We start from the raw sequence: 24,839 nt of genomic DNA, 5'->3' as shown, positions 1-24,839 counted from the left end.
TGTTTCTCGTCTTGCAATTTATGTTTTCGTCGTATCAAATATATTGAAATATTATCGGTTATTATATCTGATTTTAAAACAGCTTGCAAAAGGATATGGCCCGGATTTTTACTTTTAACGAGAAATGACTTAGTTTCTCTTCTTAGAAGAGATACTTTATAAAGCGAGAAACTTCATATTGATATTTAAATGACAATTAGTGGAAGTGTTTTTGTTTCTCGTCTTGCAATTTATGTTTTCGTCGTGTCAAATATATTGAAATATTATCGGTTATTATATCTGATTTTAAAACAGCTTGCAAAAGGATATGGCCCGGGTTTTTACTTTTAACGAGAAATGACTTAGTTTCTCTTCTTAGAAGAGATACTTTATAAAGCGAGAAACTTCATATTGATATTTAAATGACAATTAGTGGAAGTGTTTTTGGTGGTGTTTTTGGTTATATGTATTGCATGTTTCTCTCCTAAAGTAATCCTTCAAATTTTTTACGTTTATTCAAAAGTGAGTCTTTAAATTTCTATGAGGTTTCAAAGTCTAAAACTATTTTATAGAATAGTTTATTACCCTGTAAAATATAAGTTAAGTAAATACCTTTGTGCATAAAAAAGTAAAATAAGAAAAATCAACGTCAAATAGTACGAATCGCAGATGACTGCAGACGAGTGTTTCGGGGGGGGGGGGGGGGGGTTACGGTAAAAGCCGGATGTCTTTGCATCCAAAAGCTGACTATTTTGCATTGAAAAAAGGGTTCCCTGCAACCCTAAAATGCGTGTCTGCAGCAATCTGCAGTTTGTGCTATTTGACTTTGTTATTTCTTATTTTATTGAAAAATATGTCACTTAAAAAAAAAAAAACGCGATTCTTGTATAAGTGTATGTGTCATACTAGTACTGTTTCTCACAAAAATGTAAGTTTTACTCAACAGAAATGTATTTCCTCCAAGAATATCAAATTCATGACGTGAATTTTGTAAAAATATACAAACTCTAAAGAAAAAAATTGTGAGTTTTCACTAACACTTTTCGTCAAGTGGTTCTCACATGAGTCATGTTATTTAAGTCTTAAAATCTTTATTAAATAAAAAGGAATTCAATAAAGTTAATAGTTAAAAATTTATATGCAAAGTTAATATTTTTAAAAAGGTTAAAAAAATCTAAGGATATGATTTATTTTAATCTGATTTAAAAAATTAAAAAAAATGCTGCGATTATTTACGGTTCAATTACCGTTATAAATTTTGCAAGAACAAAAATCCATATTTTTGTTCGGGGCAATTTTGTGGAAAAAATCCATATTTAAGGCGTGGATACAGTTTTTTTTCACAAAGCTACTTTTAAATATTTTAACAACGCAATACTACTAAGAGCGAAATGTAAAGTTTTTTTTTTAATCAAGCAATATTAGCAAAAATAATAATTCTTAGCTACAAATGTGAACATACTTCCAAAATAATTCTCACTTAGATGCATTGAATTGTTCGAATATATAATTATTTGTATTTAAAGCGTGTCTTACAACTCACATAAAGCATTCTTTGTGTTACAATGCTATAGTTGGGGCAAGCCTAAACCTTCAGCATTAGGATGGCAATGCAGATCCTCATCACTGCATTACAGCTTTGCCATGTTAGGTTTGCTCTAACTATTGTAAAGTTTCAAAGAAAGAAGAAAAACAGGAAAACAATAATAAAGTTTCCAAGCAGTCAGAGTTTTAGAAGCTAACCAGAAAATTTCTTATTGAGTTGTAAAAAATATATGTTCAGTTTTAAAAATATATTTTCAGTTCTTTGCTTAGTCTTTTAACGGCACTGCGGCACACTTTCTAACCATTTTTTCATTATTTTTTTTCATGACTAAATTTGCATTCAGTAAGTTACCGCCCTATAGACAGGGCTAAGGCAGACATACATGAAATAAACCGCCAGCTCAGTCAATTCCAGCCGAGGACTGCAGTTTCGTGCTTATCAACAGCAACACTCATCAGTCAGGCATAGGAAAATGACTGAGCTGGAGGTAGTTACCATGCCTTGCCTGCAGTCTTTGAGTTGAACCGAACCATGCTTCGGTCACTCGTCTGGCCAGTGCTAATTCTACTCGTATATTAGCTACCAGTTTGTTTGGCACTCTTGGCTTCCTTAAGAGGTTTTCCACCTCCAGCTCAGTCACTTCCTATGCCGGGCTGATGAGTACTAATAAGCACGAAACTGCAGTCCTCGGCTGGAATCACTGAGGTGGAGGTGTATTTCATGCATGTTTGTATTGATTTTACTACGAAATGTTTGAATTTTTTTCGAAAAAAAAACTTTTTAAATAAACTCAAAAAAAAAAAAAAAAGAATAAAATAAACTGAAAGATTTTAAGTTTAACTATTTTCCCAACTCTTTGTTAATCCGAAACCCTGGTTTAATTAAAGAAAAAGTTTTATGAAGTAATCTTCATTCTTTGTAAGAAGCTCAAAAAGTTCGGAAAAGTCAAACGTTATGAGATTTTTGTGGAGAATTCTGTTATTGGCAGTATCTTTTGTCAAAGAAAAGTCTCTTTTCCGAAAAATGTATAAATTCCCTTTGAACAAAAGCCTCGTTCTTTTTTGCTATCGCGACTTGTATTAGAAAAAAAAAAAAAAAAAAGAGGGCTAACGTCTCTTAAGACATTCAATGCGAACAATCTTTTCCCTTTATTGTCTTAGCAAGGAACTTTTCTATGAAGCCAAAATCACGAAGTAAAGACATAAAACTTTATAAATTTCTTATTGTTGATAAAAATTTCGAAGTTCTTTGAATAAGATTTATGGGAAATAAAGATTTGTAGGGTTTCCAGAGGAAATTTCTCTTTGAAGAGGATAATTAAACCTGAAAGGAGAACTTGACTACAGCTCTTGTTCTAAATTATCATCTATGAAAAAGGTTTTTTTCATTATTTAAGGCAATGGGACTTCAAATAATAAAATTTTAATCTAAATTTCAAAATTTTAAAAATAGAAAATAAATAAGCTATTTTTTTATGTTTTTTTAAAAAAAAATCTTTAACCCTGTGATATAAGATCTAACAACGTTTTATTGCACAAAACTTGCAGATTGATGCAGACACTTGTCTCGGGGTTTAAAGGAACCCCTTTTATTTCAATGCAATGACGTGTGAGTTTTAGGATGAAAAGTCATTTGAGAAAAGTATCATCCTAAAACTCACACATGATTATATTGAAAAAAAGTGGTACCTTGAAATAAAGCTCCAGGCTATTGTAGCCACTGGCTACAATAGTAAAAAAAATAAATAAATAAATAAATAAAACGAACAGAATGGTAGCGACTTTCGACTTTTGGTAGCCATTTTTTTTTAAAAATATTTATTTAGCACAAAAAATAAATATTCCTAAAGGAGATTGCTCCAAATTACGTTTCCAAAGTGGAGATGTCTAAACCAATTTAAATTCAAAAATGAAAATCATAAAACGGTCGTAAATTTTTCAGAGACTAACCGTCCTAGAAAACACAATACAAGTTAGCTATAGTAATTATTGGTGGTGTTTAAATTTTCTTGCTTTTCTTGGACTCATTTAATTGAAAAACCGTTTTTAGTGATTAAATAAATATTTCTCATTGTTTATTCAAATCCAGGAATACAAATCTAATTTTTTTACTTGAAAAAAAAAAAGATTCATTATTTAGTAAAAAAAAAAAAAAGAAAATTGCATTATCTTTTCTACAGTTGCATAAGGAATTACGGAAACTAAATTGAAAATGCATGCTTTCTTTTTAAACAGAATAACAAATTACTGGATATAATTATAATTAAAAAAAAAACAAAGACACTAAAGATTATAAATTGTCCATTTTCTTCGAAATTTATTTTATGGTTTCCTGGAAGAATAATCCATTTTGATTTAATCTCTGGAACAAATGATCTTCAGCTTTCTAGCGCAGGAAGAAATTGCTTAATAATTAGTTTAGCATTTACGTGATTTGCTTCAAATGAAATGTTGCTTTATTTGAAATTGTGCTTCGGAAAATTGATCTTTAATTTATTTCTTCAGCAAGATTGATAAAAAATACTTGTTTATGTATTTTCCCCAAATATCTTTAGGAATGAGTAAATATTTTGACATTTTATAACTTTGCAAGTTACCAGCATCAATGATTATCTTCGTTTGATACGATAATTTAACACTAATTATCCAAGACAATAAAAATAAGCTAGTCATTGTTATGTACTGCCATTTCTTCTATATATTTATGCCGCTATATGCCTTATAACGCTATATTGCATTAAATGCTACACTCATTGCCAATGAATTAGAAGTCTTCGAAAGAAACGTATTGCCTTTCTCGCACTGTGAAAGGGTTTGGAGAGAGTATCATGATATGGAGCATGTTCTGCTTAGAGCCCCTATAACTGGAGAGGCCGACGCATCCGCCATATTGGAGCAAGCGTACAACAGGGAAAGCTACTTTTATTGGCAATCCTTCGCCAAACAGGGAAAGAGAGAGTCGGGAAGCGAAGGTGAACATTGGCGAAATTTTGGAAATAGTTGGCGTCGTTTCCAAGCTGCTAGTCACTTCGCGGGCTATTAACTATCCATTTCTTTTTTCTTTCTGCATCTGCTGGAAATCTGAAGAGCTAAAATCCTTTTTTGGAGCTGTTTGCATAACTTACAGCCGAACAACCACCCATTTGACTCAATTTAACACATGCTAAAGAAATGTAAACATCAGCAGAAATGCTATCGCTACGAAGCACTGGATCAAGTTTGCTCCAAAATGGCGGATGCGTCGGCTCTTCCACTATAGGGGCCTTAGTTCTGCTGGCATGGAAGTCGTGCCCTGGTGTTCCTCGAGCGAAAACAAACAGTCATGTGAAACTTAGATAAACTGGCAAATCAAGTGTATTTTTATCCTGATAGCGATGGATATTTTATGGGCGATAATGCTACTATACATCGTGCCAGAAGTGTTGGATATTGGTCCGCTGAGCATCGGTCTGACTTCCAATACCTACCCTGGCTACTGCATAGCCCGGACTTTAACCTCATAGAAAATGTGTGAGATATGGTGGAAAGACGCATGCGACAGCACTTTCCTCTTCCATCTAATTTACAGTATCTTAAAAGCTGCATAGCCAATTTATGGTGTTTTCTGGGTGTAAATGCACTCCAGAAGCTTGCGGACGTGATGCTCAAACGAATCAGGGCAGTTATCCGTGCAAAAGATGGTTCAATAAAATATTGATCTTGGATATCTAATTCATAGGTCAGCGAGTTTATACAGATTGCTTACACAGTAATAGCATCTGTAGGAAAATTGGTCAATATAGACACACCTGACTCTCTGGTAATTCTGGTGAAACTGGTTAGCAGTATGAAGGTTTGTGCTGCTTTACTTTCTTGAATACAGTTTTTTATGCTGATCATGAAACAAATGCCTGTACGAATATCAACTTGGCTGTTAATAGTAAATTGCCCAGCAGAGCTCAGAAGAGAACTGGGCCACCTTCTTGCCTCCCTCCCACACAAAAAACCTGTTGCGCGTGGATATCCAAATACCTGGCATTAAAACTGAGCAAATTTTCTGTCTGTAATAGGCCAAGTTTTCAAAACGCTACTGTAACAGCATTTTTCTTTCAAGTCTATTAAAATTATAAGTTTAATAGCATTTATTTGCTTGTCTGTAAATCATTTATAGAATTATGGCCAAGTAATATATAAACCAGAGTCAATGAATCTAAAGTTTACACTCATTAACTCAATATTTCGGAAAGTATACTTCAAATTGAATTCTTACAATATTAGTTTCTTCGTAATCTAAAGTCTCTTCATAACATACGTTATTTGTATGCAAAGCTTAATCCCCTGGATGCATACTAAACACCTCCGAAGTTTTCCATCAGCTTTGTGGTTAGATGCATTTACGGTTTCATCTTTGTCTCTGAATCTTCTACTTTTACCATATTTATAGAACAGAAAGAAATCGCCTGATACTAATAAATATAGTGAGTATGGCGTGTGAGTTATAGTTGTGTGATTAAATCAAATGCTGGAATTGCGCAAGGAATCTCTGTAGAATGGGTAAGTGCCTTGACATAATGCCGCTACTGCCCATTGGTCACGAATAAATTTCCGAATTCATATTGAGGCAGTCAGCGGAATAGTGTTGAAAAACGTACGAATAACCGACATTTAAAATGTTATCGGTACAAGTTGTAGACGGTGGTAGAATACCATCGGCATTTTGATTTCTCGGCCAACTCAGGAACATGAAGATAACAAATCGTTTACTTTTAGTTCTTACGTACTAATAGATGCGACGCGATGTTTTTGAAGAGCAAAATAAAAGAGCAAAATACTTCAATGCGAGGACACGAGAAAGTTACGAAGAATGGCTTTCCAGAACGTTCTTTTTATAACAAAAAGATAAATGATGAAATTTCTCTCAAAATCAACTGTCAAGCAATTTGTTTTAGAAGTACAGTGTTATATCGGTCATAATTCAATGAAAAGGTGATTCCTTTCCTTTTTTTTTCTACTGGCCCTGTTTTTTTTTTTTTTTTTTTTTGAAGTGAAATATCTTATGCGAGGGCTTTGAAATTCTGATCCGCAAGCTTTATATGTGATAAAAAAGACGCAGTTGTTTTTTAATTGTTACCAAAAACAATGGAAAATAATATTAATTATAAAGTTAGTTTTTGCTAGTAAGTTTAACAAATTAATTTCAAAGCTAAAATTAAGCAAGCCTATTCGCAACTCCAGAGCTCGAATACGCTACCTTGCGGTGGTTATAATACTAAAGAAAAAGGTAAATCATTCCATTTCACGTGTTTTCTTTAGGGTAAATTACAGGCTTCAGACAGTTTGTGGTGTAATGTAATTTCAGAAGAATAGAAAAGAAAGCTTCCCACAAACACGATGCAAAATTACTGTCATTCACGAAGCGTCAAAGCCTGTTATAAGTTACGGCATTTGTTTGTTTTATCTTTTTTATCCGCCATTAGACAGTGGCTGCAGCGTCGCCTATAGTTTATTGGAGTTGCGAATAATTAGACTCAAGTCATCTGTTTTAAGCGTAATCCACATTGCTTGGGTTCAGCCTTGAAATAAATTTTATAACTTTTATTAATAAAATTAAATTTATAATTACTAATATTTATCATTGTTTTTGGCAACAGTTAAAAAGCGGATTTCGAGTATTGTTTAGCATTCTAGTTGTTTATAATTCGCAACTCCAACGAACTATAGGGGGCACTGCAGTCACTGTCTAATGGCCGACTTAAGAACTAAAGCAAACGCATGTGGTAACGAAGAAAATGCTAAAAGTGTTGTGTTTTTTGTTCGTATGTATGATATTTTTCGCTTTATTCTTTTTAAATTAATTTTCAAAGTCTTGTGGATATTCTGGCCCACGTAGAAAGAAATGAGAATTCAAGAAGGATTACTAAACGTCAAAGATTAATGCAAACTACGTAGTTCGTAGCTCTAAGCAGCTATTTTCACGATGTTGAATTCGATATTTATCAATTCTTGATAAAACTAAATAATAATTGTGGCCTGACAAGAACAACAATTAATGCTAGAAAATTCAATATGACATTACAAATTATTATCGAAAGAAGATGATACTTCTTTGCCTTGCTTGGCTAGCGATTATTGTTTTGCATTTGTTGCTGAGTTATTTCTCTCGAATTCCCGAATCGGTTAATTTAAAATTTTTCTGTTTCGATTTTTCTAATTTCTGAGTTACGATTTAATTATGTCAAGTTATGCAAATCATCTACAGAATTCTTACGGCTATATGGTGGTAGTTTTCTTTTCAGTTGATTGACCATTATTTCTTTTTACTTATCGAATTCTGTAATCTTACTACCATTTTATTCCACTCATGATAAAAATTAAAAATGGTTTAACTAAAAACGCGAAATCTCGCCAAGGCTACTTTGCTCGCACAATACTAAAACTATAACCCTAAACAAATTTGGCGAAACCTTTCAGCTGAGAATAAAAGGAATAAAGTAAATTCTTTCTCGGTGAAACATTTTTCATTTTGTTCTACGATAATATATTCAAGAAAATATTTTGCATACCGTCCATTCCAACTAAATGCTGCTGTAAAAGATGGTTAGTTAAATTAATTTAAGATAAAAAAAAAAACTCATATTCTTACAAATTCATACAAAACAATAATTTTTTTTACCTTGTATAACGTTATCCAAGTTTGTTAATCCAGTTTTCGCTTTCACCATTTTTAATCAACTCATATTTTAGAAGGAAATAAGGAAAACTAACATTATTTTGAGAAGCTCGAGAATACTACTAAGGGACGAATTAATTTCTGTAGCTGAAAGCAAACTAAGACTCATCGATTGCGTTAATAAATACTCAGAACAAACTGCCTGTGTTTACGTCAACAGACACACGTGGAACGCAACGTGGCAATGTTTTAGTTTCATCGGCAGTTTTGTAAATCACCGCAAGGTAGCGTATTCGAGCGCTGGAGTTCCGAATACACTTTCTTCATTAGAATAGACAATTTTGTTGTGAATACGCCTAATTCGGGCGGATAAATAACAAGAGCGTGGCGTGAGAGATAACGTGCGGATAAAGTGACAGTTCAGAAAGTAAAAAAAAACAATAAATAAAAGCTGAAAGTTTTACTTTCGTGTGTCTTTATTACCCACTTTTTTTTTTGCAGTAAAAATTCGAAGGGAAAGACATCAAATCAACTTCTTTTTAACAGGAAAAAATGACTTTGCAGCGACAATTAAGATTTTACCACATTAGAGCATTAAACTAAGTTAATTACGCAAAATAATCCAAAATTTGCTTTATTATCTTATTCATATTCAAAATATGAACAGCATAAACATTCAATTCCACCAAAAAATATCAAAACCAATTTTCTTCCTGAGATGAAAATACTCGATACTTTTTTAGCGATCTGTTTCCCTTTCAGAAAGTACATGTTTTAATACTTTTATTTTCTTGCAGGACTTACAGTTAATCTGCAATCAATGTTTTCCCGTGATCCACCAGTTGACGTGGGAATTGTTCTAAAAGAACTTACACCCCGAAGAAGATTGCGAGAAGAACATGTGCTACTGACAGTGGACTACCCGGGAACTCAACATGAATTTACCCTAGTCGTTGAACGAGTCAGAGGAAGAGGTAAATAACTATCTTTTGATTTGTTTATTACTAATTACATAATACTAACAAATTTACATGAAAAAATAGCATGGAGCTCAAATGAAAGAAGAAAAAAAATAAAAATCCTTCTTTTTGGAAAAAAAACTTCGAGATGCATACTTCCATGTTACTAACTAGTCATTTACAAAATTCATGAACATCGAAAAACTCTCTTTGTTCAATGCTGCCGTGCTAAGCAGACAAGTCGTATCTGCAATTTTCATCAAAATTGAGTTACGGTCACCACTTGGTTCTTTGTCATACATTTCACCTAAATACAACGTTTTATGGTCATTTGTCAATGGGAAATATTTTTCCAAAATTCCTAAAAAAGTTGCACCTGCATCAAATACAGGTAGGTATAAAATTTTCAATGGCAATTTTCATTTTTCACTCAGCTGCAGATACGTCTTTTGCGCTTAGCATGGCAGTATACACGTCACATCCATCCATCCATCCATACATGCATACCGGCTTCCAATTTTCCGCTTTCTTATTCAGTAGACAATATCACTTTTAGAAATTCTGCGCTTATAATACTGCAGTACCAACGCAATCTCTGAAATGCCGTTGATACGCAGCAAAATCCAACCGCCTATCCCATTATCAAAAAATCATCAAATTGTTCAAATAAATGATTTATGAAGCTGCACTGCACCGTACGTTTTCTTCTTGATCAACTAACGGTTTATGGGGTTTAAGGACCTTTAACCTTCAAAATTTTCGACTTTCTGGAAAAAATATATGTTATGATTAAGTTAATTTTGAACAATTTGATACCTTATTTATTACCATACGCAAAAAAACTTTTCAAGTTATCGTAAAAGAGTACCGTAGAGATTTATGTTGACAGCAACTATTTTAGCCTCTTCTTCTCAGGTGCCGGTTTCTCGTCTTGCGTGCGTTTATCGTCAGCAAGAAAATACATTTTGAAATTCTCTGCCAGCATGGCTAAATGATTTTCACTGGTTACAAAAACAACTTTTACATGTTCTTTTAAATTTTAGTACTGTTAGAGGTTGATTATCAATCTCATCTAGGATCTAATAAGACTATGCTCAAAGCAAAGTTATGCTTAATAATATTAAATTTGTTTACGAAATTATTAATATTTTATTTAACAACCTGCTTTAGCTATCCCAACTAGCTTCAGTTTCAAATTTTGACTGTGCCCTCGTATTGGCGGGGAAGGGGGGGGGGTAAACTTCCATCAGAATTCAAAGGAAGGCGCAGAGCTTAAAAGGTTGAGAACCCCTGCACTACTGTGAGTCCCATGTCCGAAAAACTTATTGTGCAATATTCCGAAAGAGTTCATAGAAATGATTGATAGCATTCAGACATTGCTTTCATTAGAACAGAGCAAGAAATTGTACGCAAACTCTGGCTTTATTATGAACTAGTGGTACCCGCACGGCTTTGCCCGTAGTAGAAAATTAAAAGGTCTTTTGTTTCGTCTGCATATTTACAAATAATGTATGGTGAATTTCTCACTAATTGGCTTTCCCATGTTACGGTTCCACGTTATGATAACTTAGTAATTTACTCATCCATCTTATGATAATTTTGTTCGGGAAAATGTTCTTGAAATTGGAACAGAAAAAGAACAAAATCGATTTTTTTCGAAAAATCGCTTCAAGGTGTACATCTCACGCTACAAACTAATTTTGTGCCAAATTTCATGAAAATCGGCCGAACGGTCTAGGCGCTATGCGTGTCACAGAGATCCAGACATCCTCCAGACAGAGAGACTTTCAGCTTTATTATTAGTAAAGAAGATGCATCACATAACTGTCTGGGACAACGTTTTAGCATATCAATAGAAGAAATAATATTGGAACCTCTCTGAAAATGATAAATAAAATATCCTGTTACTATTTGAATGACAGGTTTTTAAAAATTGGATTTTCATTTCTTTTGATTTCTTACAACGATAATTGAATCTATGTATTAAGCTGATTTCATTTAATTAATATTTTGTTCTTTTTAAGGCATTAATGTTTTTAAAAAATCTCATCGTATTCAGTAATTCAGCAAAGTTTTAAATTTTCTAACATCGAACAAAAGATCCTTAATTATTTTTTGATTACTTCATTTTAGTCATTAAAAGTTAATTAGCCATTGTTCAAGTTTGAAATAGTGTTATCTTTATAAGCTTTTTCCGTTGAATAGAAAGCTGTTTATATAGTGAACATGTTCTAATTTCTCTTCAGAAAAAATAATCAATAGACAATTTCTCACAGAGATTTATCTCTAAAATTAATATCACTGAAAAATTACGGATTTTATTTGAAAATATTCATCTGCGTTCATTTTTAAATCAAGACTATATAACTAAGTTTGCTGCGTTTTTTAGAATAAATACATTTTATAGACTTAGATTATTTTTTATAATCTTCATATTTCCTTTCTATAAAATAACTCTTGGACTGGTTCATCCGTATAACATCTTCGGAATCGCAACTACTCCTACGAATTTGTCTGATTGAAGGATATACAAGTAGTTTTTAAAATAATGGAAACACCTGTGAATAAAAGTGACATTTATGAATGCACTTTGTAAGTAATAAAGAATAAAACTGGATGTCTATTTTTTTTATAAATAGCAATGTGTATGATCTGATAGTATTTGGTACACTGTTAAAAATTCAGGAAGATTTTCTGGTAATTGTTACTGTAAAATTGCATCGCCGACGCATCGCTGATTTTTACGGTAATTTATACCGGAGAAATAAGCGATCCCAGCGCCAACTGGTTGCTGTGGCCTACCGAGGAAACCGTAAAATTTTACAGTAACATTTGATTTTTACGGTAATAGTTACTGGCAACATGGATGCCAGTAACAATTACCGTAAATTTTCCGGAAAATTTTTAACAGTGTAGTTTAACGGAAGTTTTGAAAGTCTTGGATTTTTTTTCAAGCGCGTGAAATGTCGGACCTCTCAATTTTTTAAAGAGGCCAAATTGTTGGAGCGCGTCTAGTTGGAGCAAACGTAACTGAAACATCTCAAATTTTTGGCGTTTCTAGAAGTACAGTAGCTAAAGTAATGCTAGCATACACACATCGCGGTAAGACACGCTGGCAAGGCAAAACAGTGGAAGGAAAGAGAAGCTCAGTAAAAGAAACCGACGGGTATTGAAGTGGATTGTAGTGTCTAAAAAGTGAACAACAGCAGCAAAAGTGACCACAGAACTCAATCACCATCTGAATTTATCAGTGTAAGTGATTGCAGTTGGAAGGTACCTTTATTAACGGCACGTTTACGGCAGAGTAGTGGTTTCCAACACACTTGTCACAGAGTGTTTCCGTTATTTTGATAACCACCTGTATAGTGTGTGAAATGTAGTGTCTAAAAAGTGAACAACAGCAGCAAAAGTGACCACAGAACTCAATCACGATCTGGGTTCACCAGTGTGAGTGATTAGAGTCAGAAGGGCTTCTTTATAAACATAACATTTACGGCAAAGTAGCGATTCCGAATTTTTTTTCCAAGTGTTTCCATTATTTTGATAACTACCTGTATGTACGCACAATAAATAACTTAAGCCAACTTGTCTTAAAATCAACTTCCGTCTGTTTAGGTTATACTTTGATGTTTAGGACAAGTGCTAATAAGACCATGCGTGTGCACGAAAACGAATTTTGATTATTAAGTGAGAAAGCTGAAAAGAAAACTCAACCGAGACCATTGAAAGCGAGTGACATGATTATTCTTTACCACAGTGATTTCTGTTTGAGGATTCTTTAACACTGAATATTTATATGTTTTACACATTCTTCAATGTTACGGGGTAGGTTGACGAAGGAATGAGTACATGCCAGTAAATAAACGGCTAGTTTTTTTTTTTTTTCGCGTGAGATTTTAAAATTTCAATCCCCCTCCCTCCTTTTTTACTTCCTTTTACAAAAAAGGAAGTATTGTATTCGCGAAAAAATTTTCACTCAAAAATCGCCCTTAATTTCCATTTTGCTCACCCCCAAATGAATGTTGAGTTTTTTTTTTCGATTCGACCACATGCGGAAAAGTGCCTAAGAATGTATAGACACGCGAAATATCCATTTTGACCATCACCGAGGTAATTACAACGACTTTTCTCGTGACGTCTGTATGTATGTGCGTATGTGCGTATGTATCTCGCATAACTCAAAAATGGTATGTCCTAGAAAGTTGAAATTTGGTACATAGACTCGTAGTGGGGTCTAGTTGTGCACCTCCCCTTTTGGTTGCTTTCGGATGTTCCTAAGGGGGTCTTTTGCACCTTTTTGGGGGGAAATCATTGTTAATTTCGATGTAAACTCAAGTGGCGTTATAATTTGTCGGACACTTGGCGATATATCGCCAGTCTTTTGGTCGCCAAGTTTTGTCGCCAACTTGGCGACAAATTTGGCGGAGTTTTTTTTTTTGGTTTCAATTTGGCCATTGTTGGTGATATTTAGAGAATAAATATTGAATCACATTAAAATAGCGAATAATGGGGAAATGACATTAAATTGGAGTAAAAGGAAGTCATGTGATGCACACATCAGCTCGTTGTTAGATGAATTGGCATTAGAAACTTTCATCTGTCTAAAATCAGATCAGAAGAGCATAGAATCTTTGTGTTTTTGTGGAACAACAAACAACAAAAGATGTCTTTGTAGGCACTTATTGACATTTACTTATTTGCGGAGGATTTAAACAGCTTCACATGTATTGTACAAAAGGACTTTGTACTAAATCGTCTTTCCTCCAGACACACAGAGGAAAGATTTACAGCGCAAGAGAAGGAAGGCACCGGTGGAAATCAAAACTCCTACCGCCATCTTAGAAGACGAAATTCCGACCACAGAGCCATGGAGGCCCCCACTCATTGACATACATACACTCAGAAATAGACTTTCAATTTAAACGAAATTTTCTTCGTTTTTGACGAAACCGCTTCCAGGGATATGCTCCGAGCGAACATCTCGTCAAATTGAAGAAACTGCTTTCGTCATTTGTTTGAGAATGCAAATTTCGTTAAATGTTAAGAAATATTTCTTCACCCTAGTTTCGTCAAATTAATAATCATTTCTGTAATTTTGAGAGAATTGGTTTCGTCAAATTAATTTCGTCGTATTTGAGCATGTTATTTCGTAATTTTCTGAGTATATTTACTTCTTTTTTTTTTTGGGGGGGGGGGGTTGAATACAGTCGAACCTCAGTAGTTAGAACACGCTTACAATGAGTTATTTATAAAAGGAACTTTTTTTTGCAATCCCCGTCCTACGGTTTATTACTTTTCAGACAAGACGAATTACGTGTAAGAATAATCGAGTATATTGGTCCTTGTTAATCGATTGTACTTAATAAGATTTGATTAAAACCTAACTTCAGATTCTTACCACCGTAATTTCCCACTTTAATGCGTATAATCACCCTCACAGGCCCATCATTTACGGGGTGAGGTGGGTCAATTTTTCAGTGGGTCAATTTTTAATTCTTTTTTTTTTCTTCAGAATATGTTATCCGCGGAATAGGGTGGCACAGTAACCGCGGATAAGCGAAACCGCGGATAATCCGAATAATAGGTAAAAAACGATACTTAGTGTATGCAATAGATAAACATATTAATGACACTCACACATTCATTCAAGTTATAACTAAAAACATTGCTACATTGCATCTACCAACATTTAATATAAAAAAAATGCATGTAAAATCTAAAAGCGAGAGCGACAACACAATCACAAATTTAAAAAAAATATATGAAAGGACCCGCGGATAATCCGAGCCGCGGATAACCTGACCGCCGATAATCGGGAGTTTACTGTATTAATATAATATTAAATTATTTTAATATAATATATATTATATGATAAAAACGTTTTGTTATTTTCGAACCAATCGTGAAACATAATCTTACTTTTTTACGTTTTCGTACCCTTTTATACCAAAAGGTTTGCTAGCAAAATAATAATAACATAAATCATTTATTCACAGTCCAATCATTTAATCCATATACAGAGAATTTAGGATGTACTAAAAGATGCAGTTTAAAATTGCTTCATAAAGCTGTGCAATACATTCTGGCATAAGCCCTAAATATATTTAAAAATAGATCAGAAAATAAATATAACTAAATAGCTGAAAAAAGAATCATTCGATTTCTTGAAATAACACCATCAAATAATTCAACATCATAATTTAAAACGAACATTCAATTTTAATTTTAAAGCAGTGCACAAGAAAAATGCTTGTTACGCTCTTCTAAATTTTTTGAGTACTGTATTTTTTCTCCAGGAAGAAAATTCAATGTTTATACTTCAGCTTCAAAGATCGCAAACGCAAGAAAGGATATAAAAATAGAAAATGACAGGTTCTTCGCTCGCAAACTCACGTGTCAGACAATAAATAACGAAGGAAAATCCAGAGAATGTTGAAAAAGAAAATAAATTGCATACTTGCTTAGGTCTGAAAAATAAAATCGTAGAAAATCAGACTGAAAGTCGGACATAGGTTATGAGGACGAAATATTTTGCATACTTTAGCATGTTTTTCATAAAGAAATTAATACTTTATTATTAATATAATGTAGGGAAATGTGGGGCAAAGTGAAAAAGTAAAAAATGACTGAACGTTTTCAAAATGAACAAATTGGAAATTTGTTTTGAAAATTACAGTACATTAAGAAGGAAAACTGCATTTTATAATAAAACTTGTACTGAAACAATAATTAAAAAAAAAAGGTAGTAAGTTTGCGATTAAAAAAAAAAAAGAAATATTTTCACTTTTTTTTTTTTTTTCATGGAGCAAAGTGAATAATAAAATAAACTCCAACGAAATATTTTCTATTCTATATTAAAAAAAAAAAGTATTTTTGATCCAATGAATCAGTTAAGAAATGGTTTAATGAATAAATGAAAAAAAAAATACTGGAACAACAAATAAAAAATTAAATTAATTAAATTATACATGGAATCAAAATTACTGAGTGAGTAAAAGAGTAAATGAGTATGAAAATAAGTGAATGAATGAGTTACTAAATTTAGGAATGTAAATGAATTAATTAATAAATGAATACGTAAGTAATTTTGTAAATAATTGAGTAGTATCGATCAGAAGGCACTTGACGTTTTTATGTTTAATTTTTATTAAAAATTAAAAAAAAAACTTTAAAATGTGTTCAAATAATAAAACTATGAAACAATAATAAAATACAATAAAAACCACCCTCTGTACGAACACAAGTTAATGGTAGGATGATTTCTTCAAATTCTATGGCGCATTTTGATATCATAAGTTTGTTCCATTCAACTTTTCGTACGCTCTTAACCACATTTTTGCTCAATATTTTGAAATGTGACCAAGTTTGCATGATGTGTCAACTATACAACAATCTAAAAACTTTGGTTCATATTCATTAGACTTGTAGAAATAGTAAAAGATTCACCAAGTGGTATTAGAAGTTTTTTTTGATTGTAGGTTAGAGTTGCTAAAAAATCAAACAATCACTAATTCTTTTCAGTCACGAAAAACAGCGAAAATAAGAGCGAACTAATTGAAATTCGCATTAAAACTTATAGATAAAAGTTAATGCATATACGGATATTACAGTTTCTTTTTTTTCTTAACTCTTGTTAATAAGTCAATTAAAATTGCTTAGTTTGATTAAAATAGGTTAGTTGATCGAAAACATTTGTTCAAGTCACGCTTTAACAATGAAAATGAAAATATTTATTTTAGATTGTACTTTTTATTTGTGAAAATGTAGCAATTATATATATATATATATATTTTTTATTTTTTTTTCTTTATTTTTATTCTTTTTTTCTTTCACTAATTTTAAATCGTAAGAGAATCGTAAAAAAATGGAAATTACTAAATTTAAGTAATGTTTCTCAAAAATACCTGTGCAGGTGGATTCCTTGTCAGTTTGATCACCGCCTACCCCCGTAAAACTTATAAAACATGCACTAATCTAAATCCACTCCAAACACCGCATCCTCAATTTCGAACTAAGCGGACATGGTTTATATGGCTTATCGTCGGGCCAAAGCGCTATGTAATAGACGTGACAATATAAATACATTTTCCAATTCAACTGCTGAAAAAACGAGCTGATGTGTGCATCACATGACTTCCTTTTACTGCAATTTAATGTCATATCTCCATTACAGGCAATTTTAATGTGATTCAATAGTTTACTCTCTAAATATCACCAACAATGGCCAAATTGAAACAAATTTTTAAAAAAAATCGCCAAATTTGTCACTAAGTTGGCGACAAAACTTGGCGACCAAAAGACTGGCGATATATCGCCAAGTATCCGCCAAATTGTAACGCCATTTGAGTTTACATTGAAATTAATAATGATTTCCTCCCAAAAAGAGGCAAAAGACAACTTTAGAAACACCCGAATGCAGCCAAAAGGTAAGTTGCACAACTACACTCCTATAGAAGTCTACGTACCAAATTTCAACTTTCTAGGACATACCGTTCTTGAGTTATGCGACATATATACGCACATACATGCGCACGTACATACAAACGTCACGACAAAACTCGTTGTAATTAACTCGGGAATCATCATTATGGATATTTCGCGTGTCTATACGTTATTAGGCACTTATCCACGTGTGGTCGAGTCGAAAAAAAAAACTCAATAATTATTCGGGGGTGAGTAAAATGGAAATTAAGGTCGATTTTTGAGTAAAATTTTTTTCGCGAATACAATACTTCCTTTTTTGTAAAAGGAAGTACAAAAGGACACTTACCTATTAAGTGTAGAAGCTCCAAACGTCAATACAAATAATAAAACTCGAAATAAAATTTTATACTAAAGATATTATAATGCATGACCAATCTTCAATAAAATCTGAGTTACCTTTCTAAGACATTCGCCGTTTGAGTATTTCTCTCAAAGGTTTCATCTTCAACGATACGATAACCAAAATACGATTACGATAGATGTATCATCAGGTTTAGATGAGAGCTCAGCTCAAATGGAGGCGATTTCTCTGATGTTCTTTCATCAAAGGTATCTCCCGTTGATATTCATTTGAAGGAATAGCCTGCTTTTGATGTATTTCTTTTTTCTTTTCGTATTATGTTAGCTATATTCTTCGGAGGGAAAAAAACACCAATAGTTTTAACATTTGGCTGCTTTCTCACAGATTTTGTCTTGTGTAAATAGCATTTGTGTGAGCCTAGTATATTACGAAAAGAACAAGTGCCAATTACTTATAAGAAAATTAAAAAATAAAAGAAAAGAATTTTTTTTTCTATATATCCTATATTTAGTTTTCAATAAAATTAGTAAATTTATAAATACAAAAAATTAGTGGATGTGTAGCAGATTTTTTATATACATGTATTTTATACGATTAAATTTTGTAAATGTCGACATTCGCCAGTGAATGTCGGTATTCACGTAGCAATCACTTCAGCGAAATACCGAATATTTTTTGGTGAATCACCGGTGAATGCTGACATTCTCTAACTTTGGCTTTTCACAGTTATCTGCTTGTTTCTTCCTGCAGCAAAAAAGTCCAAAATGAGCTAGCTCCGAGGTTAAGTTTAACGCAAGTGAAAGTAAATCTTTTAAATCGAAAAAATAGTTAAACATAGAAAATATAACTTTTTATTCGGTCCCCAGGTCCCAACAGTGATAGTTAGAGAACTCTCATTAAAAAAAAAAAAAAAAAAAAAAAAAACGCAGTAGCTCAAGAACTTCGAGTTATCTATGACCAAAACTCACGAACACATTTCAGTTTGAATTTCTTATGCATAGAGCAGGGACCGTGTAGGAATCCCATATCTTTCTCTACTGATGTGTTGTTGAAGTAAAAAAAAAGAAAAATAATTTGAATTTTGACCTCTTAAATTCAAATTATGTTTTTCGCAATCACGAGTGTGTGTGTGTGTGTGTGTGTGTGTATGTAGGCGTGTGTGTTTATGTGTGTGTGTGGGGGGGGTATGTGTGTTTGTGTGTGGGGGGTATGTGTATGCATGTGTAGGCATGTGGTTTGTGTCTGTGTGCAGGTATGAGTGTGTGGGTAGTTGTGTGTGTATGTGTAGGTATCTGTATGTATGTGTACGTGTCTGTATGTATGCGTGTGTGTATGTGTTTGTGTGTGTAGGTGTATGTATGTGTATATGTTTGTGTGTGTGTACGTGCGTGTATACGTGTATGCATGCGTGTAAGTGTAGGATATTGACGCAACCTGGTGACGGTTTTCGCTAGAGGAGCAGCATCGTGAGGCGGCCGACAACGGTGGTGCTGCAAAGGGTGCTGGTGGGAAAATAAAATCATAGGAACGCCAAAAACAGTCAAATAAGAGCAATAAGCAATCGTGATTGCTCAAAAAAATACCCTGATCGTTGCTTTAAAAAAGAAAAATGTAAAACTTCGTGTTCGACTCAATTTAATACTTATTTTCAAGCTTTCGGAACTTAGTAAAATAAAACAAAAAACACAGATAAAGTAGAATTCAATATTTTTAATGCGTTTTATCACCAATAAAATTGGACGAAAACGAAGAAAACACTTGAATAGAGCAAAACCTTTCAACGAAATGCCACATACAACTAATTCAAGTATACAAAGGTGCCTCTACAGTGAAAATGGGCCCAAGAGCGCACACAAAAGGAAAGACCAAAGTATTGTATGGGTCTGATAAGTTGAGCTATGACCTTGACAATAGTCACTTCCTTTTTGGGGTAATTAGGTATGGTAATTGTCTCTGATTTGTGTTGCGTGTTTTTCATCGTACTTTTCCAAAAGTATTCCGACTCATACCTGCAATAATAACACAAATCTTAACATGTGACTTAACAGCTATTTGTATTTTGAAAAGTAATAATAAAGTCAAAAAAATTAAATTGAAGTTTGACATCTTAAATTCAAATTATGTTTTTCGCAATCACGAGTGTGTATGTAGGCGTGTGTGGGGAGGGAATGTGTGTTTGTGTGTAGGCATATGTGTTTGCGTCTGTGTGCAGGCATGAATGTGTGTGTAGGTGTGTGTGTGTTTGTGTACGTATCTCTATGTATGTATGCGTGTAGGTGTGTGTAAGTATGTATATATATATGTGTGTGTGTGTTGTATATGGACGCAATCTGGAGACGGTTTTCGCTATAGGAGCAACATCGTGAGGATCCGGTCGACGGTGATGCTGCAGAGGGTGGCGAGGGCGGTGGGAAAATAAAATGATAGCACATCAAAACAGTCAAGTGAAAGCAATAAGCAATCGTGATTGCTCAGAAATTAAATTAAAAATTCTGAAATGCGGGCGTATGGTGAAAATGACCCACTTAATAACATTTCAAACTACTGGGCTTATATTATTTTCTTTTTAGTTTTTATTTAATTTCAATTTTTCATGTAAAAGATGAGGGTGTCAACTCTCAAAATCGCAGTAGCTACACTTAAATATCTTATCAAGTTCATTGTCTATGGCTGAAGTTGATTGCCTTGGCTGATCTTGATTGCCTGCTTCACACCTCCTCAACTCCTCTTCCACATCTGTTGAAGGAAGTTCTTCAATTTGTTCCTATAAATATACACAAACAAAAAGTAAGAATAAATGTGCAACATAGATCTTTTCAGCAAAGTCAGACTAAAAAAGCGACTATTCCGAGTATTTTGAAGAGTTGCAGACTGTGACGACTATTTTAGCCTACATTAGGACCAAAACGACGATTTTGTAAAAAAAACTGCTACTATTTTAGCCTAAAAGCTACTAAAATGTAAAAAATACGAGTGATGTTTAAGGGGTTACAACAGTACCTCAAAAATGATGAAACGATCAAAAAAATTTTATTGCTTATTTCAAAACAAAAATCTATTCTGAACACAGTGGAGAAGTTTCATTGCTTTAGTTCAAATATTTAAAAAGTTATGAGTGGTTTTAGACCATGCTCCCTATGTGTTCTTATGCAAAAGAAAAACTTCAAATTGCTTTTTTCTAGATGATGGTTTTTTTTTTTTTTTTTGTGTTTTCAAGTCAATAGAATCCCTAAGGATTTTTTTTTCTGTAAAAGATACAGCTTTAAAGAAATACTTTTTGCAATTGGGATAACATATTTGACAAAACTGTGCATTGGATAAGCACTTTATCAATTACTCTAATGTTTAGAGCATGTTGAACCTTTAAAAACCAAATTAAAAAAAAAAAAAACTTTGATTTTTTACATAATTAATCACAGAAAATTTTTTAATGAACTCATAAGCAAATGAATGCACAGATTTTTAGAGATGAGTATAGTGATCGTTTTGCAAAAAACGTTTTTTAAATTAGTGCAAAAATAAAAAAACCTTAAAGATTTTAAAAATTTGAAATTTTTCATAATTTTTTGAATTTTCAAAAAAAGGAGGCAATATTTTTTTAATTTTTAAATTAACTATTGATTACGAAATAAGTACGCATGTTACGGTTTAAAAGAAATATAAAATTTATATAAATTAAAAAAAAGTTTGAAAGGTACTGTGACTCTTTAAAAAAAAGAGGGAAATGTGAAAAAAAAAACCCTTTCTGCTTCAAGTATCATTTCAAGTACATTTTGCTTTGTTTAATGTTTATACAGAGTAGTAAGAATAAAAAGTTAATTCCTTTAAGACAAAAAATGTGGCTAATAAGTAGGGGAATATGGGGTAAAGTGAAGTAGTTAAGACGACTGATGAGCTTTTTTGAAATGAACAAATTGGGAATTTGTTTTGAAAATTACAGTATATAAAGAAATAACATTGTAATTTGTAATAAAATTTGCACTGAAACATTATTTTTTATTTTTGGCAGTAAAATTGTGTCTTCAAAAAGAAGTGGAAAATTTTCCACCTTTTTTTTTTCACGTGGCAATGTGAAAAATGAAATATTTTCTATTCGATTTGGGGAAACATTTTTGAACAAAATGAGTAAATAAAAGGATAATTTAATAAATGAAAAGATAATGAAACAATTATCTAATAAATAAATTAGTTTAATTAATGCACGAGGAAGGATTAATGATTATATAAAATGGTGAATGGATACAAAAATAAGTGAAAGAATGAAATAAGTGAATTATTAAATGAAGGAGTTTAAATTAAATTAGTTAATAAATGAAGACGTAAGTGATTTAGTAAATAATTGAATGAAGTAAAGAAATGAACTATTTCACTTTGTCCTGAATGCACTTGACTGATTGTGAAAAATATTTCAAACATAAATAAGCTATATATTAAATAAATAAATGCTCCACTGCACATTAGAAGGTTCCATTAATATTTAAAATGGTACTAACAATAACCTTATCATTTGATAATATCAACAAAAAAAAATCAAGTACATAATTTGATTTTGTAGGATTTTTCTATTGGGTTTTGTTCTCCTTATTTCTTGAACTTTTGTTTTATAGTTGAAGGTAGTTACTTTTCTAATTAAATAATTTGATTTGTCGTATTATTTAATTGTGATAGTTATTTATAACGGTTTTATCATTGTATTATTCATTTGGCGAAACATTTTGAATTGCATAAAAAACAGCTTCACTCGCTAAATGGCAGGGTTACGATAGCGTGGTTGCTTGCCACGCTAAGCGATGAACTAAACAGTTGAACGATTATTTTGAGTTTTACTGTTAATCTTTTTATGTGTTTTGTTTTGGAATTGTTTTAAGTTTCAAAAAGACTTTTTGAAACTTAAAACAATTGATAGGTTTTTTGAAAAGGTTGGTACTTATGTTTTTGATGAAAAATTAAGAGTTTCACATTAGAAGGAGGGGGGGGGGGTGAATTTTATTCAACGGACTTCCTTTAAATTCTTAGCACGTGCATCCCCGTGCGTGTACTGCTAGTAAGACACAAATCCTGAGAACAACAGCTTTTTACATATTCAATGTCTTCTGAAGTGCTGAAAAACTTCTATTTTAAGCACACGGACGCAAATGACGATGTTTTTCAGGCTATACGTGCCCTGAACACAACAGAAAAGAGAAAATAAGACAGTTCAAAGCAATTAACCAACTTCTTTGGTATTGTACAAAAATATGAAAATAACTATGATCTTTTTCACGAAACCGTTTTTTAAGAGCACTCGTTCATAACGATCAAATATCGCGGTCCTTTCGCTCACGTTATAACCAACTATATTGCATTTTCTTGACAGCTTGTGCTTTATTACATTACAAGTGATACCCGCACGACTTTGCCGTAGTAGAAAATTAAAAGGTCTTTTGGTTCGCCTGTATATTTACAAAAAAAAAAAAAAAAAATGTATAGCGAATTTCTCGCTAATTGACTTGCCCATATTACGGTTCCACGTTATGATAACTTGGTAATTTACTCGTCCATCTTATGATAATTTTTGCTCGATAAAATGTTTTTTAAAATTGGAATAAAAAAAGAACAAAATCGAATTTTTGAAAAATCGCTTCGAGGTGCACACCCACATACTACAGACTAACTTTGTGCCGAATTTCATGAAAATCGGCCTCACGGTCTAGGCGCTATGTGCGTCCAGAGATCCAGTAATCCAGACATCCTCCAGACAGAGAGACTTCAGCTTTATTGTTAGTAATTACTGGTACCCGCACGGCTGTGCCCGTAGTAGAAAATTAAAATGTCATTTGGTTCGCCTGTATATTTACAAATAATGGATGATGAATTTCTTGCCAATTTGCTATGTTAAATGGCTCGCTCAACGCTCACGTTACGGTTCCACGTTATGATACTTACGAAATTTACTCTTTCACGTTGTGATAATTTGTTCGGTAAAATGTTCTTAAAATTCGAATATAAAAAGAACAAAATCGAATTATTGAAAAATCGCTTCGAGATGCACACCCCCATGCTACAAACTAACTTTGTACTAAATTTCATGAAAATCGGTCGAAAGGTTTAGGCGCTGTGCGCGGCACAGAAATCCAGACATCCAGACAGAGTTTATTTGAGCTTTATTATTAGTAAAGAAGATTAACTTGCTTCAAACACATTTTAGTTAGAAGTACTTCTGACCATTTTTCATTTGTCAATTTATATACTTTTTCGTTGATTGTTCATCAGAATAATTCTTATTGAAGTCCGATGAAAACAAAGCTTTCGGTGCTCCAATTTAAAAACAGTGCCACACATTATGTATTACTATCCTTAAACACACATTTTGACAATACATTGTTCAAAACTACGTTGAATTCCGTTGAAAAAATAAGTCTGGAAAATCTGAAAAACAGACAATCGTGGCGATTTTATACATTCTCAACTAAAAACATTAAGTCTTAATCAGTTCTTTAGGGTTTTTTTTATCAATCATTACTTACAATATTTGCAGAGCTTTCTTACGAAGTTTTCATCTTTGCTCAAACATTTGTTGTTGATTGAGTTTTACAGAGTATAGGTCTGTTTGCTCATTTTCAATTGGTTATAAAAGTTTATTGACTTAGAGTCAAAAGTAATAGATCATTATCAAAGCCACTGCAGACATTTAGGTGAGTTAACTTTGACGATTTCTTTTTTTAGTATATTAGATTTCAAACGAGACTTTTTTAGAAGACTCAATTCTGCACTTTTTGTAGATTTTTTGTTTAAGACGAGGGAATAAGATTTGGTGTTTCTTTAAGAGGCATGCGGATTATTTTTGCGGGGTAAAATATGAGAAAATACTGAGCTAGTGACTAGACTAGTGATCTGGTCTAAATGATGTGAAAGACTAGTGTAACAGTGATGAATCTATCAA

The 24,839-nt window shown here is 32.7% G+C and overlaps 1 protein-coding gene across 1 annotated transcript in view; it reads left to right on the top strand.

Moving 5' to 3' along the window:
* Window positions 1–8,993: 8,993 nt before the first annotated feature.
* Window positions 8,994–24,839, top strand: part of LOC129221003 (cartilage oligomeric matrix protein-like) — a 210,965-nt gene continuing 195,119 nt past the window's right edge. Inside the window, exon 1 of the mRNA XM_054855438.1 lies at window positions 8,994–9,147. Within this exon, the coding sequence (XP_054711413.1) occupies window positions 8,994–9,147 (154 nt within the window). The remainder of the gene's footprint in view (window positions 9,148–24,839) is intronic.

The sequence above is a fragment of the Uloborus diversus genome, chromosome 4, assembly GCF_026930045.1.
Source record: "Uloborus diversus isolate 005 chromosome 4, Udiv.v.3.1, whole genome shotgun sequence".
Lineage (NCBI taxonomy): Eukaryota > Metazoa > Arthropoda > Arachnida > Araneae > Uloboridae > Uloborus > Uloborus diversus.
The sequence above is the reverse complement of the archived record's forward strand: the minus strand, read 5'-3'. Positions and strand labels throughout refer to the sequence as shown.